Source organism: Morus notabilis, unplaced genomic scaffold, assembly GCF_000414095.1.
Source record: "Morus notabilis unplaced genomic scaffold, ASM41409v2 Scaffold2113, whole genome shotgun sequence".
NCBI lineage: Eukaryota > Viridiplantae > Streptophyta > Magnoliopsida > Rosales > Moraceae > Morus > Morus notabilis.
The window spans coordinates 205,114-227,240 of record NW_010357106.1 but is presented as its reverse complement, the minus strand read 5'-3'; the positions used below and the strand labels follow the sequence as shown (position 1 = coordinate 227,240).

The following is a 22,127-nucleotide window of genomic DNA, read 5'->3' as shown; positions in this document are numbered from 1 at the left end:
TGGACTTGGCTTAAACAATGTGCTGCACATCTTATCTTATTCATATGCTACGAATATTTTGACATTTACTTTTGAAGACTTGAAAAACATTATTATGTCCCTCTTAAAAAATAAAATCATTATATTCTTAAAGCACGCGGAAAGGTATGTAAATATTTTTTTAGAGTACAATAGATATCCCCAATTTGTGGCGGATAAAAGGGAAAGCAAATGCCAAACTAGGCACCATCTTTATCCTCGATGTTTTTTTCCTGCACCAAGTTCATGATATTTTAGTAAGTGCAGAAGTATTTCATCTAATGCTCAATTTTTTATTTTCATTTTTATTTTTATTTATTTATCTTTATTTTTTGCTGAAATCATCTAATGCTCAAATTGCTGAAAAAAAGGTGCTCACCAGAAAAATTAAAATGCAGGAAAATTTTTCCAGATAATACTCCTGACAAATCACGTTTTCTGCAATACTATAATGTGCTAATGCGAGACTCTGGTAACAAGTGTTCCTAAAAAGATCTTGCCTTTTGTTTTAAGGATTGAAGTTATTTTTACATTCCAGCCTTTTTATGTTAATGTGTATATATACATGTATTATTTTAGCTTGAGATAGTGATAGTGTCATATTTGTAGGGGATAGGGATATTATCATTTGTGAGGTAATAAATAGAATAAGCTGATTCTAGACAGTTTATTACTGTTAGATCGGTAAAACTATCCTTGTAGCTAAAGTAAAGACTTGAGTTGCCATTTTTTAGAGGTAGGGTTGGCAATTTAAGTCACAACATGACAATACGACTTGAAATCAATACGAAATTAGAGGGTATGAGTTTGTCTTAATTGAGTTTGGATTAAAATGGGTTGAACCCTCCAACACGATTAAATAAAAGGTCAACACGACACGAGTCTTCCAACATGAAATTAACCCGCAATAACATATTTATTAAACATGTCATAAATATATTAAAACAAATACAACACATTATAGACCTATTTATAATATGTTTTATAAACATATGTAAAAATTGATCTTGTTTTCTTGTGTTTGATTGTTGTTTATTGTTTTAATACTTTGTTTTGTTATTTCAAGTTTAATAAGTTGTTGATTTTTTTTTTTAATTTCTTTTGTTTTTTTAAGCTTAAAAAATGGATTTCAATAAATAAGTTGTAAATATGTTTTAGGTTAACACGACACGGTAATAACTTATTTAGTAAAAGAGTTAGCCGTGTCGTGTTCGTATCAACCCTTTAATTAAGGAGTCGTATTTAGGTTTTATCTTCTGATACGATTATTAAATGGGTCGAATTCGTATAAAAAATATAATGTTAACTAAGTGGCATGACATGACATGAACCCAATCCGAATTGCCAATCCTATTTAGGGGTTATATAACTTATATTCCTTTTAGTCTGCTTTTGATGTTTGGTTTATGTCGTTTTGATCATTACTATTTTAGTATGAAAATTTTGAAATGTATTTTAATTGCATTGGTCTGGATGCCGAGAATATTAATTTTTGGCTTTCAGGGATATTGATAACAAATATATCAATTTAGTTTCAATGTTTAAAAAATTTTTGAATAATTTTTTAGAATTGGAATAGTGATACCTTAATGTCATATATTTAGGAAATTTGATTCCTAAGAATGCATTTAATTATAATCATAAAATGTGAGTAGCACATGCGTTTTGTTTTTCTCAAATTTAAATACCATTATTTGTTTAAAGGAAAAAAAAATCAGAAATACCATTCAAGATAGTAAAAAGTATTATTTATGTCACTTCATTTAAAAATAAACGATTGTCATTCAATTAATAAAAAAATAAAATATCATAATGATACTTAATTATTTAAAATGACATAAATAATAAGTTTCTATAAAACTATGACAAACAATGTATTTGTCTCTTTTTTAAATAAGAATAAAAAATTATAGGCATGGATGACCACATGACCGTCAAGCCCGAGGCTAATTACGATTAAGGCAATAGGCGAGCAGAAAAACGAGATAAGGAATGAAATTTGTTAAAGGAGTAAAGTTTGTAATCCAAATCTTATAAATAAAGGGATGTTTTAGGAGATAAATCCCGCGAATCAAGGTGAGATTATTCTTAAGAAAATAGAGATAATGATCTCATTAAGAGTAATTGTCCAAGTGAGGTATAAATAGGAGATTAAGCTCCTAGGAAAACCTTAAGTTTCATCCACTAGACTAGGAGTAAATAGAGCATGCAATACCTTTGTCTCCAAATAGTGAAAAACTCTAACTAACCCATAATGAAAATTGCTCTTAAATAGAGTATAAATCACTCTAAATTTTTCGGTATTCATTTATTTTGCGCATTTAATTCTGTTCATTCCTCAACAATTAATATATTAATTTCACAGTGAGCTAAGGGTTTCTAAGAATTTTTTATTAACGAATTTTAACTGCCAACAATTAAGAACGGTAATGTAAGTACACACCCAAATTCACTAGAACGTTGTGAAACCTCAACGATATTTACATTACATTAATATTATATTTTCTTAACTTATAAAATTGGAGCAACTGAAGGAATTAATTTTATATTTTTTTTTAAAAAATATACAACTTTTGGATCTCCTCTAGATTTTTCAAAGAAAAAAGAAAAGTAAAAATTACACTATATGGAAAATTTATTATGATGGGGTTGAAATATAGGATTTTTAAAAAAAATATATTTTAAGATTGGAAAAAATCATATAATAATTATTTTAGTGATATTATCTTAATTATTTTAGTGATATTATCTTAATGATGTTCATATTTGTATCACAAAATATCGTTACTTTTTTTTTGTTTATTTTTTTATACTTTTGGACCGGGCTTTGTCATTTAAGGCCGTGAAGTAGTCCAAAACATGATGGGCTTACGGGCAAAAACACTGTAGTCAACGGAGAGACAAAAAAAACAGTTGACTAAATGGAATGACGAGTAGATGACGAGCTCACACGTGCTTATTCTGGCTTGAAAGTTTTCAGAGCATCAAATTTCTCACCTGAGTGGTGGTCCCCACCTTCCAACAACTCCAACTCGGATGAATCAATCACAGCCGTCTGTTCAATATTCCATATCCCGAAATTGCCGTTCCCAACCCACACCTCTTTCTACGACATGCAGTTCTGACGACAAACCCCGGGTTTCCCAACGACCTCTTTTAATTTGCATAATTAAAAAAAAAACAATTTTATTTAATTGTCAATTTTACTCTCTCATCATGCCAATTTGCGAAAAAAGCAGCTCGAAAATCGAAGATTTCATCTCAGAATAGTCAGACCCGTTTATAGATTTCTCCGTTGAGCTGTCGTTTTCTCTCTCTCTCTTCTTTTTATTTTTCTTTTTGCCTTTTCTTTCACCTTTTCACACACTTCAGCGGCTACTTGTACAACTTTTTCTAGCTTCAGCAGAGTCTAGTAAGAGCTTCTTTATTTGTGGCCAAAAGTTTGCTGGGAATCTGAATTCCGATCGAAACTCAGTCGAATCCGATTATCTTTGAGTTACAGAAGTTGGGTTTTGCTTTTGAAGGTGTGAGTTCTCAAACCATATTTTTTCTTTTTCTCATTTCTGTTTTGTTGATAGATTCTGCGACTGTTGTTCTCAACAGAGTGATTGGTTTGCTTTGAAAATTAAAAGCTTTTTGAATTGGGTTTGGCTTGGGTTGTTGTTTGAATTTAGCACATTGTTGGTTTTCTTCCTTTTTGATTGATTATTTTTGGTTTTCATTGTGGGAATTTCTGTTTGGTAATGCGTTATAAAGCAAGATTCTCCCTCCGTCTCTCTCTCTCTCTCTTGTAAACGTTAATACTATTTGCATTGAAACATACCTTTTTAACAAATAATTGAAGTAATCAGGAATCAAGTTCTCTGTTTTTGTTTTGTTTTGTTTTGTTTTTTCCATTTTTGTTCGACTTAAATGGACTTGGTAAACTGTTGATTCGTTTCCCTTTATTGTCTTATTTCCTTCTTATTTTCTCACTATCTTTTCAGTCACGAAAAAGGAAAAGATGCTGTTTTTTTTTCCTACAGGATCAAAATAAATAGAGAGAGAAAGAGAGCAGGGAAAGGAGAAGAAACACTTTTGAGTCATTTTTTTAAGTGTCACAGCTTTCACTTTTGGCACAGAAATGTGTGAATGCGAATCACTGAATTTGCATTAACATCTTTGTGATTTTTTTTTTTTGGTGTGCAATGTCATTTGAATGAAAGGTGGCGACCAAGCAATGAGAAATTAGAGAAAAGGTGCGGCGAAAAAAAAAAGAAATAAAACCTCAAAGGAGAAAATGAACAGAGAGAGAGCAACATTTCTGTATTTGGAAGAAGTTCACAATTTCCATGGTACTGATGTGGGATATTATTAACCAAATTTTTTTTTTTTAAATTTTTTTCCCTCCCATCATTTTTGGGAAGAAGTTCACAATTTCCATGGTACTGATGTGGGATATTATTAACCAATTTTTTTTTTTTTAATTTTTTTCCCTCCCATCATTTTTTCTTTATTACCTCAAATGATGAATCGTGCTTTAGTCTTTATATAAGCTTCAAATGTGCAGAATATAAATTGTGTTTCATCACTGTCTAGCAATCATTTGAGAGATTAAGCTTTTGGCTTATCAAAGATGGTGACAAAAAGGCATTTATATCAATCAACGCACGCATTTGGTGGTTATTGTAAGCGTTTCCTCTTTCTTTCTTTCTTTTTTTCTCAAACCAACTAACAGATTTCTCTCACTTTGATTATATCAATCAGAGTGTTTTCTCTGCTAACCTTTTTTTTTTTTTTTAAATAAGCATTTGAGGCTATTTCTGGCAGCTCATGGAAAAGGGCAGAAAGTTTACTTATCAGGAATGGAACTATGACTTTGAATTTTGTGGACAATCCACGTGTGATTCAGGAGAGAGGTCCCTCTGTGAACCTTAGGATAAAATCAAGAGAAGCTACATTATCTGATTGCACATGCTTTTTGAGGCCTGGCATTGATATATGTGTTCTTTCACCCTCCCAAAATGAAGAGAGTTTGGATAAAGAAATACAAGAACCTGTGAGTTTTTAGGGAATTCTTTGACCCTATTTTGTGTTCTATTCATAATGCATTACTTTTTGTCTTATCATAATTGAGTAGGTAATGTGCTTACCTTTTCTTTTAATGTTTATGTTGCTTGTTTGGTTCAAAATTACTGATGCTGAGATATTTTGGGTTCGTTTGGTACTGTTTTCAAATTGGTATTGTTTTGTGTAGGAATATGGAAATGATAATTTTTTGGAAATGCTGTTGAAACTGTTTTTGAAATTGCGTTTGGTTATTTTTTGTTTTTTGAGAGATTGTTTTGGTATAAGAAAAAAGTAAAACTTCGTTTTTGTATGTCTTTTAATACGTGTATTAAGTTATAGCCTTAGAAAACGAAATCGGAAATGTGAAAACAACTTTCAACCATTTTCCATTTTCTTAACAAAAACCATTCTCACAAAAGACGTTCTCGTTTTTAAAGCATTTGCTAACCAAACGTGATTTAGAAAACGTTGTCGTTTCCGTGCCTCAAAAGACAAGCAGAAATATTTTCAAAAACAATTGATAAGTTTTTGATGATTTATTTCTGTTACAGGATTGGATTGATGGTAGAATAAGTTCCATTGAGAGGAAGCCTCATGAATCTGGATGCTCATGCCAGTTTTATGTTAACTTCTATACCAACCAAGGTTCTCTTGGTGCAGTGAGAGAAACACTAAGCAAAGAGATTACCGCAATTGGAATTGATCAGATTTTCATCCTTCAAAAGCTCGGTTTGAACCCTTGTGAAGATAAGCACTACAGATGGGAGTCCTCTGAGGACTGCCCTTCAAGGCAAAAAACTAAACTGCTTTTAGGGAAGATTTTAAATGATCTTTCATGGTTACTCGTTACCTCTTCTTTAAAGAGAGTTTCATTCGATGTAAGATCAGTGCAAAATAAACTTGTATATCAAATTTTGCGAGGTGTTGAAGAAGACACTTCATCAAGTTCTCATAGTAATCTACATGCTGTGAACTTTAGAGTGGACAACGGTGTTTTGCTACCTATTGTCATTCAATTCCTCCCTGATGACTCTAACATGATAGTTCCTAAATGTGACATAGATGAAGCTGGACCATCACCATTTTCCGACTCTATAGGCTTGCGTCGTTCCAAACGTCGAAACGTACAACCTGAGCGTTTTCTTGGCTGTGATAGCGGGTCAGAGATAGATATTGGCTATGTCCGTTCAAGGCCATACAGGGTAGACAGAGGAGAAGATGATGAAATGAATTTGCCATTATCATGCCTTTTTGGTGTTAAGGCAATTTGTGACAAGCCGCATACTGACAAACCGCATACTGTCCAAGGAAAAAAGAGAGGTCGTCCTCGCAAAATAGATTTCTGTGTGAATCAAAGAGAAAGCGAGATCACAGAGAGGAAGGAGAAATCAAGTGGGAAAAGGCGCAAAGAAGATCAATGTGAGCTAGCTATTGTGCCTTTTACAGAACAAACCGATCCGCTTTCCTTTGAGTACTACCAATTCCAAGCCAGGAATCCTCCAGATCATGAAAAAGAGCTTGATGAAATTTCTCCCGAGCTTTTTTACATTAACAGCAGCGCAAAAGTAAAGAAAAAGAGTAGTTACGATTCAGAAGATTTGGATATAGACACTACATGGGAAACAAGATCATTCAAGAAAAAGCCGGTATCGAAGAAAAGGTCACATTTTGTGCGATTTAAGAGTTCAAGTGGAGAAAGAATTTATCAGAAACGGTCCTTAAGTGCAGGCGCATACACCGAACTGATAAACGAATACCTCCAAAACATTGATTGCACTGGCAAGGAAGAGCCCCCTATCACTGAGCAGTGGAAAGAGAATAAAAAAACAACAGACAACTTGTATCCAAGTAACACTGAAGTACCACTAGAAGAGGAAGAGGAAGAGATGTCAGAGATTGACATGTTGTGGAAAGAAATGGAACTAGCCTTGGCATCAATTTATGTGCTTGATGAAAATGAGGTAGAATTGTTAGTTTTTCCATTTCCTCTGATCCTTTTTTATGAAATTATCAGTCATGGACTCTCTCTCTTTCTACAGTTATATGTTTGTGTTTCAAGATTGCTAGTTTAGAGTAGAATAAAAACTCTTGTGAACAATGCAGAATCATTTATGTTGTCTTCAAGTTATGTTCCTTTGTTTGGAAGCTTAATTGAATCTGATAAAACTATTTTAATTAGGGTTCAAATGGTGTGTCGAGTGCAAAGGCAAAAGCGTCGAATGGAGGTTGCCTACATGACTACAAAGTGGATGAAGAGCTCGGTGTTTTGTGCGTTATATGTGGCTTTGTTTTGACTGAGATAAAAGATGTTTCACCACCCTTTGTAAGTCCTTTCACCTTTCATAAACTCCTAAATAGAAACATTTTGTTTTTTTTTTAATTTTATTTTGTTTTTATTTTTAAGTCTTACCTTCCTTTTAGATGAACCAAGGAAGACTTTTGACATTCTCATGCTGTTTCTTGAGCTTAATACTTATGAGATGAGGATTTTTTCTCGATTTCATTGCATTTACAAATATTGATTTAGGTTGATCTGTAACCATAAATGGGAATCATTTGCTTCTGCATTATGCTGTTCTTCAACTAATATCTGCTGTGTTTTTATTTAATTTTTCATTTTCATTTTTCTAGGTGCAACAAACAAACTGGAATTCAGATGATAAAAACTTCAATGAAGAGGATTTGGATCATGGTCCAGATGGTGATGCTAAGTTGGATTTTAAGAATAACCCGGACTCTCCAGATGATCCTCTAACAGAAGGACAAGAGAATGTTTGGGCCTTAATTCCTGAAGTAAGAAGGAAACTGCACCTTCATCAGAAAAAAGCTTTTGAGTTTCTGTGGCAAAATATTGCAGGATCTTTGGAACCAGATCTAATGGAAAAAAGTTCCAAGAAAACAGGTGGTTGTGTTATTTCTCACTCTCCTGGAGCTGGGAAAACTTTTCTGATCATAGCATTCCTTTCCAGTTACCTCAAGCTATTCCCCGGAACAAGACCATTGGTCCTTGCTCCAAAGACAACACTCTATACCTGGTACAAAGAATTTATCAAGTGGAAAATTCCTGTACCGGTTTATTTAATTCACGGTCGGAGAACCTACAGAGTGTTCAGGAAGAAATCCGTGGTCTTTCCAGGGGCCCCAATGCCGACAGATGATGTCAGGCATATATTGGATTGCCTAGAGAAAATACAGAAGTGGCATTCACATCCGAGTGTTCTTGTTATGGGATACACTTCGTTTCTCGCATTGATGCGAGAAAACTCCAAGTTTGCACACAGGAAATTCATGGCTAAAGTTTTGAGAGAAAGTCCAGGGATCTTGGTGCTAGATGAGGGGCATAACCCCAGAAGTACCAAATCAAGGCTGAGGAAGGTCTTGATGAAAGTCGAGACGGAGCTAAGAATATTGCTTTCTGGGACATTGTTTCAGAACAACTTCTGTGAATATTTCAATACCCTTTGTTTGGCAAGACCAAAGTTTATCAATGAGGTGTTGAAGGCATTAGATCCCAAGTACAAGAGGAAAAAGAAGAAACTGGCGGAGAAGGCACGCAATCTGATGGAAGCACGAGCGAGAAAGTTCTTCTTAGATACCATCGCGAGGAAGATCGATTCGAATGTAGGAAAGGAGAGGATGAAGGGCCTTAACATGTTGAGAAAGATTACCAATGGATTTATAGATGTGTATGAAAGTGGGGGCTCTGACTCACTTCCTGGCCTACAAATCTACACCTTGTTGATGAACTCGACGGATAAGCAGCATGATATTTTGGTAAAACTGCATCAGATAATGTCAACATACAATGGTTATCCCCTGGAACTAGAGCTTTTGATAACTCTAGGGTCAATTCATCCTTGGTTGGTCAAAACTTCCCTATGTGCTAACAAATTCTTCAGCGATGAAGAGCTAATGGAACTTGACAAGTACAAGTATGACTTGAAAAGAGGTTCCAAAGTGAAATTTGTTCTGAATCTTGTTTATCGTGTTGTCAAGACGGAGAAGATATTGATCTTTTGTCACAACATTGCGCCTGTTAGACTGTTCCAAGAGCTGTTTGAGCATGTCTTTGGTTGGCAAAGGGGTAGAGAAGTTTTAGCCCTCACGGGGGACCTTGAATTGTTTGAACGAGGAAGAGTGATGGATAAATTCGAGGAACCAGGAGGGGCCGCGAGGGTTTTGCTTGCTTCAATCACGGCTTGTGCTGAAGGAATTAGTCTAACAGCCGCGTCTCGGGTTATCATGTTGGACTCAGAGTGGAACCCTTCCAAGACCAAGCAGGCCATAGCAAGAGCTTTTAGGCCTGGTCAGCAAAAAGTGGTTTATGTGTACCAACTCCTGGCAACAGGCACACTTGAAGAAGACAAGTACCGAAGAACAACTTGGAAGGAATGGGTGTCAAGCATGATTTTCAGTGAGGCTTTTGTGGAGGACCCTTCTAGGTGGCAAGCGGAAAAGATAGAGGACGACATTCTGCGAGAGATCGTGGAGGAGGACCGGACTAAATCCTTCCACATGATCATGAAAAATGAGAAAGCTTCAACAGTGATCAGAGGTAAAGACTAACCTTATGACATGACACAAGTCGTGTTACAAAGTGTCTTACGTTTGGATTTCTCCGACTCTCACTCTCATTCTCTCTCTTATATATGCATGTCCTTAGTCTTGATCTCCATCCCTTTCTGAAACGTTTGGTAAGAGGACCGTTTTCTGGCTAATTTTCAAGCTGATTATTCATGTTCTTAAAAGGGTTATACGTGACTTTTGGACCTTTTTGGTATGACCATTATGATGATCAGCTGCAGTTATTTTATCAACAGTTCATATATGTCAAACTTGGTTGCTCTCTCTAAATATTGAGGAGTGTTCTGAACCTTGTATGAAAATTAGGACCAATGACAGTCATCGAGATTATCTGCTTGTTTGGTTCATAAGTTTGAACAGAAGTTCAAATTTTTATGAGAGAAAACACTGTAACAAAAAAGTTTGAGTTGTGGTTCAAATTGCGAACTTTTCTTTACCAATTGGTGTGAGTTATTCTTTGGCAAGGTGGCATGAGAACACCTTATCGAAGTAAAATGTTGATGAACCGTCTGATTTACATCAGATTATGAAAACACCTTACAATAGTAAATGTTTATTGTATGAAGAAACTAGGGATGATTTTGTTGTAAGAGGATTGAAACATCACCAATGGGAAACACAAAAGTTGTTGTACTTATTATTATTATTATTTTTTTCGTTGAGTTACCCTAGGTGCTAAATTTAAGTAAGATCAACTTCTGTTAATGGAAAATGCCCTGGAGAGATTTGGAACAGGTTTGTGTTATATTTTATCGATCAATTTCATACGTAGCTATGGCTGGCTGAGCAGATGAATTAAGAGTTATATAACTGTAGCGTAAGTAATGGTTCCTATGTTTTGTTTCGGACGTGTGAAATCTATAGGAATGCTTCTCAGTGAGAGAGCATAAATTTATATTTGAGAAAATTATATAGTATGACACTAATGCCTTGATTGGAATTGTTCTTTTTTTTATTTTTCACGTTTTTTGAGAAAGAAAAAATAAACGATTCTAAAACGGCGTTTGGCACAATTAAAGAAAAAAAAAACGAAAATGAAAATGATTTTTTAGTTTAGTGTAAAATTGGAGAGAAATGAAAAACGACTTTTAGTCGTTTTTCATTTTCTCCTCTCTCGAGCAGAGAGAGAGAGTGAGACATTAATAGGTTTTTTTTATACTGAAAACAATCTTTTGATAAAACTACCAAACGTATTTTTAAAAATGATTTTTGTCTGAGATTGAAAACGTTTTTATTTCTATTTTTATACAAAAAATAAAATTATTTTGGATTGAGTTCTAAACGCACCCTAACATTTAACAGCTTTATATTTATGTCAATCTAGTCTTTTGCTATATTTGTTAATATAAAAAATCAGGATATTTTTTGGTGAATTAAATGGCATAAATGTTAAAAGCTTTGTCATTGGTGGCATAAATATAAGGACAGTATTTTTTTTTTAGTAGCATTTTTGTATTTCTCCCTTTTCTTAAACGCTGTATAACATCTCTGCTTTCAAACTTTTCTCCTTAAAATCGTTATATATATATATTAATTTAAGAAGCACAAACTTCTCAAAACTAAAAGGTTCTTTTCTTCATAAAATACTTGTATTTGCAGTGTCCTTAAATATGTGCGTAAAACGTAAACAAATGCGTTGGATTATTCCATCAAAGATTTGTTGTGTTTAGCTTTCAAAGTCCATTTAATTGTGAAGGGCAATTATTCCATGGAGGGTACAACGTTTTCATATATTTGTTTTAAAGGTAAAGGAGACAAATAACGTTCTGGATTAATATTCTCTTTAGAATGTATGAGTCTAGATTTTTACTCATTATTTTGGATTAATATTTTTTTTAATCAAATAACTATATTAGTCACAAGGGTATTAATCAAGAGAAATGGATAAAAATTCATACTTATGCACTTTAAGAATAAATTCAATAATTTTATCTTATTTCGACGTAGAGCTCTTAAATGAGTTAGGCCAACCCATTTGCAGAGGAACACAACATCACAAGACATTAATATGTGGACGTTACTCGAGTGCATGAGTTTGGATTTTTACTCTTGATTAATACCCTCTTGGTTATTATAATTATTTGACTAAAAATGATATTAATCAAAAGTAATGAGTAGAAATTCAGACTTATATGCTCTAAGAGTTATTTGTCTCTTTTCCCCTTTAAACATATTAAAAAGGTGGCTTGACATGACAAGGAACATAACATGGTCAAATGGATCGTGTCAAGCCAATTAGTAAGGATTTTTGAATTGGCATGATATGAGATGAACATATAATTAATTATGCCAGACACATCATGATAAAATGATTATGCCTAGTTAAATAGTTGTAACAGGATAATACTGACAGCTCTATTTGGAAGTATGATTTTGTAAATTTTTCTCTTTTGTTTATTTTTTATTAATCGAAAGGGATTATAAGAATAAAGTGGTACCCTTTAATTCTAAGCCTCACAAAGTGAATTACTCAATTCACTCTAAAATTAAGACTCGTAACTGGAATCCAATATATATCTTGCTTATCGCCCTACTAACTGGTTGTGAATGTGTTAAAATGGAAGTTTGATGGCATTATGAAAATAGAATACAGCATCCTAATGAGGTTGTTTCTATATAAGTTGCAACGGAGAATAAACTGTCTCATATCCTAATAAAAAACTACAAAAAGTAAGAGAAGAAGATATTACTACTTTATACGCACACACAATAAATACTCAAATAATATAATTTTTTTCCCGATGAACATATGCATGCACAAATGTTATATGTGTGCATACATTACTTTTATGCATATCCGGTGGGCGATAATTTTATGAATAGTTTAGTGCAACTATACGAGAAACAGTGGATTGTAGTTGAAAACCAGAATATCACAGTCAAGTTGATAAAAGTATAATTAGCCTTAAAAAAAAAAAAAAAAAAAAAAACGAAAAAGAGGAAAGGACTCTTTAAAGACATGATATAAAGAAATGCTATTAAGTTTTAAATGAAGATGGCATTATGAAAATAGGATACAACATCTTGACGAAGTTGCTTTATGAGTTGATATGGATTATAAATTGTGCCTCCTATCCTAAAGTACAAACTTTTAGAGATTTAGAAGAAGATAATACCATTGGCATGTTACCACGGTGAGATTACCCGCTTCAAATACTGGAAACTTATTCAACATATTTGATATATTCACGCATCCTCCTTTATACCGTAAATTTTGGAGTTTGTTTCTCTGCCACCATGACCACATTAGCTAAAAATTTAACAATTAACACTCAGAAAGTTAAGTGAATGTCATCATATATATTCAAAGTAGAAGTCGCTATCCAATTAAATTAGAAGAATATATTAATATATATGCTTTTAAAATCTCCATGAAATCGCGATCTGTATTCATATATATGGGGATGGTCTAAAGAGTTCATAACTACTCCTCTTACTATAAGACGCTTATTAGCTAACATTTTGATCCGGCTCTAAAAGAGAAAAAAAAAAGAGATTGTATCATATTCGTAGTAGTCATAATAATCATTAATCATAATGAGATTCATAATAATCATAATAATAATAAGATTTATATAATGATAATAATATAACCGGTGTACACATATATACACGTATACGTATGTATATTGTGAGTATTATGTATACATATTACAAATTGATCTCAAATTATATATAGGGTTTTATTTATAATCTCTCAGAGAACAGTCAATTAAACGCAACATATAAACGTAAAAAATGTAATATGATAACATTAAATGTAACATATATATGTATATGTGTATATATATATATATATTTGCTGAATAATATTGACTCATTATATATTCTTGGATATGGATCGATACGAACACAATGAACATACATGCAAAAAAGTTTGTATATGTGCATGTATATTAATTTTATGCATATCTTGTGGGCTATAATTTTATTAATTATTTAATACAACTATGCGAGAAACAGTGGATTGTAGTTGAAAACCGGAATATCATAATCAAGTTGCGGAAAGTACAACTAGCCCAAAAAAAAAAGGGAAAGTACTCTTTAAGGACGAACCTGGACCATATAGATTATGAACTAACACGCATAAAATAAAAGATGTCGGTTTAAGCATGGATAAATTACTTGGAAGTAGGAATTCAAGATATATCTTCATGGAAACTTCTTCGAACCAACCACCATGATCAAGTTGCCAAACTGAAATATAAATTTGGGCTCCATCTTATCGTTAATTGGCCACATGATTCGAATTGACATTATATATTTGCAAATTGCACGATTATTTTAGCTATTTCAGAAACTACCACGATTTTTGTATTTGTTTTTGTTTTGTTCTCTTAAATTTTATCTGTTTTCATCAGCATAGACGATTTCTTTTGCTATTACTAGATGCAGTGTACCTTTAATTTGTCCTAATTATAAGACGTATTATGTCAGACAATTTTCGTCCAATATTATATAAAAATACACATACATACATATTATTATGCATGTACATATATATATATATGTGTGTGTATATATATGTATGTTTCGCGCATAAAATGTACAATATATAGTAGATGACTAGATGTAAGTGTGCAAATATTAGCTGGAATTTTGTTTTCAAATTAAATGAGAGAAACTTATAAACAGTCAGAAACGTCAAAAAAAGAGGAAGATGAGAATTGAGATCAATGTGAGACCTAACACCACGCATATATGGACTAAACACAAAGTTATAAGAAAATGGTTCAATTCCACCCTTTTTCATTTTTTTCCAAAAAGGAAAAAATATAGGTCGTCTAGGAAAGGTCATAAGCTGGGTCAAGTATGCTTGCTGATTTAACACGTTTGTTTCTTTCTTCAATTTGGTAATCGAGAAAATATATACTACTTGTTGGGGAGACATCGCATGTGAAACTGGCTTAATGCATTTTAGGAGTGGGACAATACATACATGCACATTTCTCAATAATCTCCCCCTCATGTATGTGTTCACTGAGCTCTCCCTCAAACTAAAGTTTCTAATAGCCAGCACATCTAAGCATCACACTCCAAACGTGAGCCAACTTGAGCATGAGAAAGAGAGCCGAAACTATGCGAGTCCACTAAATACTCCACCATCCACAGCTGCAACAACACCAACTGCGGAAACATGAACCGAGTGTGATTGCTTGGCATATACAAACTATGGGCTCTGATACCACTTGTTGGTGAGACACCACATGTGAAATTGGCCTAACGCATTTCAAGAGCACAACTTAACCCAAAAGGTTAACTTATTAGGTCTTCGGTCCTTCCATGTATATAAATCATCTCACATTCTCATCCACTTTCTATGTAGGACAACACACATATTTACATTTCTCAGCACTACTATTATATTTTAATTCATTATAATTTTCAGAGTTTTTTTTTTTGGTTAAAAAAAGCGTAAAATATTAATTTAGTATCATGTGGCACGTAATAATATGATTAGCGACCTTTGAAGATCGACAGAAAAAGCTTCAAGAATTAATTAAATATGTGCAAGTGTAATTTAATATTGAAGAGAAAGAAATGCACAGATATATGAGCTAGACGTATATCTTTCTTATTTAGCAAATAGCCTTCTTTTAATTGTACACTTGCAACAAATATTAGAAGAAAGATTTGTCATTATCCTTTTAGATTGAAGTTTACGCACGATCATACCTTTCTCACCTCTCGGCCTTCGGCAAAGATCAACAATAGTTTAGGTACTATCTTTACTCAATATATAAAAAACAGAAAAGGTTTTGTTTTACAAGAGTATCACTAAAATAGCCAGAAGAATTATCCAACTTTTTGTGCTCTTAATTGTTATATATTTTTTAATTTATTGAAATAAGTCTTTTTTCCACTACTGTATATAATATAAATAACGTGTATATATATATATATATATATAAAGTTTAAGACTATATCATTCATAATTTTTCGAAGGATTATTTTTATTTTTAATTTCCGAACTATTAGTCTATAACTTTTAAAATGTCTCAAAACAAGTTCTCAAACTACAAAAGTTGTCTAAACTAATCCTTCTATCCATCCGTTTGTAATCTTGACGTAAAAAAGAAACCACTTCCTTCTTAATAATTGTACGCTAACACATAGAAATGTAAAAGTAACTTCTAATAATTGCGCATGATCTTTTATTGTATTTATTCGTGAGATTTCAACCGTCGAATGGACGGAAGGATTAATTTTGAGACAATTTCATATATCAGGTACTAGCTCGTCCTAGGATGTTTTAAAAATCAAGAGTCAGAATGAAATTTATCCTACAATTATGAGACTAAAAAATGAGAAAACCATGAAATTATATGTTAAGCTACATGATGACGATCGTTTCATTATGAGCCGCTCCTTAATTTACAACGTCTCTAAGGTAACAATTCATTTGGATACTTGTTGAACTTAGATATCATATTATTTCTTTGCCAAATTATTGTCTATGAATAAAATGTGTATTAATTAAATATATATAGAAGCAAAGCAGAGTGCAGAACTAAAGTAGTCCAGTTTATTTGTTTATGGACAGCGAGTTTCTTGCCATAATCCACGCAGGAGGTAATAGCATCTATTGATTTGACGTGGGGTTTTGGACCAAGCTAGACCAACATGGTGCTTCTCTCTCTCTCTCTCGATAAACACTAAGGCCCCGTTCATTTCGCTGATTCGAGTTTAGAATTCGAGTTTTACTACAGTAAAAAGCTCTCACAAACAATCACATCTAACTTTTTTACTACAGTAAAAAGCTCTCACATAAAATCACATCTCAACTCGAATTAAAAACTCGAATCGACGAACTAAACGGGCCCTAATAATATGGCGCTCTCCAATGTCCTTTTCCTTTACATAAATCGTGAGAGAAAGGTAAAAACAGCCTTTTGTTTTTGTTTTCTAAATTCAGCAAATATATCCACTTTTTTAAGCTATTGGTGTTAGATGGAAGGAACAAATGGCCAACGTGTAAGAAAGAAAGAAACAAATAGGGCAAACCATGATACGTCAAGTATCATGATCATGTTGTGTATATCACCATATGCTAGGTAGTTGCAAAGAGAGAGACCTAACCTAAGCTAAACCAATGAAAATAGGTCTTCTTGTATGACCAGCACGTGAAAAGATGGCTCTTTAATATTTACGCAAAAAAATAAAAATAAAATATAAATAAATGATCAAGTTGGGATAATAAGTTTGGTGGGAATTGGAAAGAAAAAAAAGAGAGAAGGAAAGGACAAAAGAGAAAGTTCAATATGGAGCCATCGAATCGTGCTAAAAGTTGTAAAAGGACAATGTAAACGGTGAACCCCTCAACTACTTTGTGAGAGATACAAGATTAATTGTAAAGTTGATGATAAATGTAATTGGTTGATATATAGAACCCTAGGTCCCTAGCTAGTTGATGACAAATGTAATTGGAAAATTCTCACACAATAAGCCCCATTCATTTCGCTGATTCGAGTTTAGAATTCGAGTTTTATTACAATAAAAAACTTTTAGAAATAGTCACATCTAATTTTTTTACTACAATAAAAAATTCTCACATAAAATCACATTTTAATTTAAATTACAAATTTAAATTAACGAAGTAAACGACCCTTAATATCTGTGAAACTTCACAAGTACTTATTAAAAACTATAGAGAGTCAATCGTTAAAGCTAATTTAATTGTACGGATCGAGGTATATATGGGTTCCTAGGGTCCCTAAAGCTAGCTAAGACCTGAGGGATCGAGGTAAATTACAATTTTACCCCATATTTTCTTGTCTAGTCCCTTTAAAATTTTTTATTTCTAAGTTTTATATTAATTGTTTTAAATTTTTTCATTTATACCCTATATAAAATTTATTACTTTGCCCTCTAAAATTTTCTGATTCTAAAATTTATTCAAGATATTCAAAATTATTTCATTTATCCTCTTAATTTTTACTTAAAATTATATTTTGTTACATAATTTAGTTTAAAATTTTAGTTTAACTCAAGCCCTCTGAAAAAAATTTCGTGCTTTGTCCCTGCGGTCTTTTGTTACAAATTCTTTTTGGCATTTTTTCAATTGAAAAGTTGAATAAACTGATTCTTTGGTACTCTTGGTTAGAATTCACTAGCTGAAAAAACCAATAATCATTCTTTTTTTTTTTTTTTTTTTTTTTTTTTTTCTATTCGTAATGATCAGTTACACAACTGAGACTAGAGGATAACTTTCTCATTTCTCAGAAATCAATCACAACTTGATAAATACGTGATTCAATCCTAGAAATTCTTTGTATAAACGTCTAAACCACTTTTTGGTTAGGTTATCTATTTGAGGAGTGAATTACTGGAAGATCTAATTAGTGCAAAATATCAACTTACTTTTATCGCCGCTTCCACATCACGTGTCAACCATAGCTTAGCTTGGTATTATTTTTCCAGCCGAAAATCAGCTTATGCTTGTAACATAAGTATTTTAATGTTTGGTAAATCTCCTCAAAAGTATTTTTTGAAGAATTTTTTAAGAATCTACAGCTAAAATTAAAAGCAGCTTAAAGATAATTTTAGCTTTTAGATTGTATGAGAATCAACATAGTACAATTAATGAAACTTGTATAATACCCATAATATCCCTAATGAAATTTAAAATTTACAATCTTTCCAATCTAAAATTCAGACTCGTAATATAATATAATATAATAGTAATATTGTAACAAATAATATCATAATTATATTATTAAATTGTATTAATATAATTATATTTATTATATTAATAATAATATAATAATTAATATAGTTTAATAATTCTAATATTATTATCTATTATTGTGTATTACACAAGTTATGATTATATAATTTTTTAATTATAATATATTTGTTTAATATAATATAATAATGATTATATATTATATTATAATATAGTTGTAATTTTTAATTATATTATAACTGAAATATTAATATTTTTGTTTGTATTATTATAATATGTTTTATAATATTGTAATTATATTAACCTTTTTAATAATATTATTATATTCTATATCATAGTTATATAATATATAATATGTTATTTAATAATAGTTTTATTGTATTATATTAAATATAATAATAAATATACTTTATATTGTATAATATAATATAATCGTTATTTTAATAATTTTAGTTATTATTTTAATAATATTATTATATTCTATATTATAATTATATAATATATTATATAATAATAGTTTTTTGTATAATATTAAATATAATAATAAATATATATTATATTGTAATTATAATATTATATTATAGTATATTATAATATAGTCGTAATTTTTAACTATTCACGGCAATTCAACCTCATAATTTACTAAACGCTATTACCTTGATTTTGAAACTAGCACAACTACTATAATTATAATTTACCAAACACTCAGCTATTTTTTGTAACAGCTGGTTCTTCTTTCAGCACAGCTAAAAATAATTTTTCTAAAATCTACAATACTACAAAACTAAGCCTATATATGCTACAATTATCAAAAAATAAAAGAAACAAATTCAAACACACACACACATATTACTTTATAATTTTTAGGTCAAATTTTTGGGATAATCGGTTAGAATTAAACAAATTAAGAAAAATAACATTTTGTTCGTCAATCATATCCTTTTTTTTTTCTTGTGCCTTTTCGTTTTGTTTTCTACATTAAGGATATATACAACTTTCTCAATTCTCACAAATCATCCCTAAATGATCCCGATGAATTAATATATATGCAATTCCTGAATCTTGGCAAATATAGGTTTACACACACACACACGCAAAAGATTATATTTGTACGTGTATATATTCATGTATACATAATCTGAACCACACGTTAATTATATTTTGATCATCTATTTGAGGTGAGTATTCTTTTTCTTTTTCTGTCATGTTAATTGCTTTATTGAATTAATTGGTGGATTATTTTTGGTGCAAAAATTCAACTTATCCACTTTTATAAACCCCTATTAGTTATCAAGTCTAGGTTATAATTTATTTCGGTAAAATTTCATTAGTTCTCCACTTTTGACCTGGTATAACTTCTCTGCTATAATTAAGTATTAAGTCTTGAACAAACTTCCGAATTCAACTATATCAACCAAGGCAAAAAAATCTAAACTTGACAAAAGCGAAAGCATTTCGAGCAATACGTTCATACACGATAAAAAAGAGAAAAATAAATAAAAAAGGAGGATAAGATTGCAAGAGGAAGGGTATATATTGTAAAAACTTGCAATTTGTTAGAGCAATATATAAGATTTTTAAAGCATCCACCAAGAATATTTAACAAAGACGTGGAGTACCACTAAGAAACTGGTATATATGAATATGCAAATACAAGAACTATTGGTATATCCTTCTAGGGATCGGGATACAAAATAAAAAAAAAATCCTCCAATTAGGCATTGAATCACGATAAGAATAGTGCGTTCTAGCTTACGGAGTTCTCCATAAAAATGCAAAATCTTTCTCAGAGATAGCCAATATATTTTCACAGTGCCATCTTTTATTATTAATTCAATGAGTTGACATTCACACATACATGACACACACACACATATATATATATATGTATATATATGAAAGTATATAACTGATTAATTTCCGAAATCTAGATCCTGACAAGCTTGGTTCAAAATTATGATTCATGCGTTAGTTATATATATATATCCATATCCTATAAATTTAGTGACATATTAGAAGGTTTACCAAGTGTGAATGCTCTATTTCCCAGCTTTGTAGCTTTTAAAAACTTCTTATTTTTTGAGTTTATTCGGTAGTCCGTCATACCGGTAATCTCAATTTTTGATCGTTATATCTGATAAAAAACACATCAAATTTAAAAAATATATAAAACAAACAAATTATAATACAAATTTAATGACTAAAAAATAAGAAACTGCCGGTAATCTCTTTTTGTAAAAACTACTAGAGAAAGTATTATTATTATTATTATTATTTTTTTTTTAGTTTTCCTTGTTGTGTGTTCTTTTTAAGGAACCGCTGGAGGTAATTCAGAAACATTACCAAAAGTCAAAATTCAATGCACCTAATTGTAAAAATGCATATCTCTATTAAATATATTGAACAAAAAATTAAACATATTGGACATTGATATACGATTAGGATATATATATATATATATATATACACAGCAATATATAAGGGATCCCGGCAAAGATACTCATGATCTTCTCCCCCTGAACTTCATGTAGATGGTCACACACATAATTTGAGTTATTTGATTTTCTTATTTCTTTTGGAAAGTAATGAAAATTAAGTGGACATTTGCTTCGTAGAGTTAGAATCATAATTTAAAAATATTATTATTTTATGTATATTTTTTATAAAAAAAAATATTATTAAAAATTATAAATCATGATTTAAAAGACCAAAATAAAAAATAAACATCTTATAAATATTCTAAAGAAAAATATCTATAGCGGTACCGATATCTCAAAAGTCATAATAATTTTCCCTGAACGAAAATAAAAATCATATAAAGTGATTGCTCCAGGAAAGCCAAGTGCTAAAAGCGACTGACAGCTCTCTCTGTCCCAAACGCATTTGGTTGTAGGCCTTAGAGGGACTATGCTAGGTAACATTGTTGTGAAAATATGGAGCATAAATAAAAAGAGTGTTTTATTTATTTATTTATTTTTATTTTTTATGCAAGCATAGATAAAAAGGTTGAACCATAAAAAATACGTGTATATACTCCTTATATATATATATATGCAGCCGATCACTCTTTATATGGGATGAGTATATATAACTCCAGATACCCAACAGAAAGTAATTTCTCATTTTCCGTTATGGTTATTGTTAATTAATGTGTATAATTTCCATTTGCATATAATATGCGACTGAAACTGGGGTCAGATGGTGAAAGGCAATTATCTATTACTATTAATATATTTATGCCATCATGAAACGAAAAATTAACTTTATTATATTAATAAAAAAGTATACTTTGCAGTGTACAATGCCAAATGAAGACTTAATCAACAATCTATTTGAGAAAACTAATCTAATTACTAAAAAGGTTATTCTGTTTAATATACATGATTGAAGTTGCATTATGTACATAAATGTTTTGTTACGGGTTGAGAAACTAATTTCTTCTGCTTAAATGCAATTAAATTAAAATTAATTAACAAGGACCGCCATTGTTGAAAGACATATATTTGTAGAACTGAAGACCACATATACAATTTGTTCCTTGGAAAGTGTGTGGATATACAAATATTTTAATTAGCCAGCTTCTATAATAGCAAATTTAAAAAATTGGCAAAACGGAAAACAGAATCGGCATTTTTTATTCCATGACGATTTAAATATAAAAAAAAAAAAAAAAAACAAAGGATAGTAGAAGGAATATTAGATTAAGAAAGTGGCAAACTTGTAGTTTGAATTAAAGAATGGGATAATAAAACTAAACTAAGTCCAAAGGAGTTTGCAAGTTGACGATCCA

At 31.2% G+C, this 22,127-nt stretch overlaps 1 protein-coding gene across 1 annotated transcript; it reads left to right on the top strand.

Moving 5' to 3' along the window:
- Nucleotides 1-4,584: 4,584 nt before the first annotated feature.
- On the top strand, nt 4,585-10,365 carry LOC21390362 (SNF2 domain-containing protein CLASSY 1). Its single transcript, XM_010089240.2, has 5 exons — nt 4,585-4,685; nt 4,806-5,056; nt 5,619-7,028; nt 7,247-7,390; nt 7,699-10,365. The coding sequence occupies exons 1-5, from the start codon at nt 4,634-4,636 to the stop codon at nt 9,631-9,633; spliced, it is 3,792 nt and encodes a 1,263-aa protein (XP_010087542.1). The 5' UTR covers nt 4,585-4,633; the 3' UTR covers nt 9,634-10,365.
- The last annotated feature ends 11,762 nt before the right edge of the window (nt 10,366-22,127 follow it).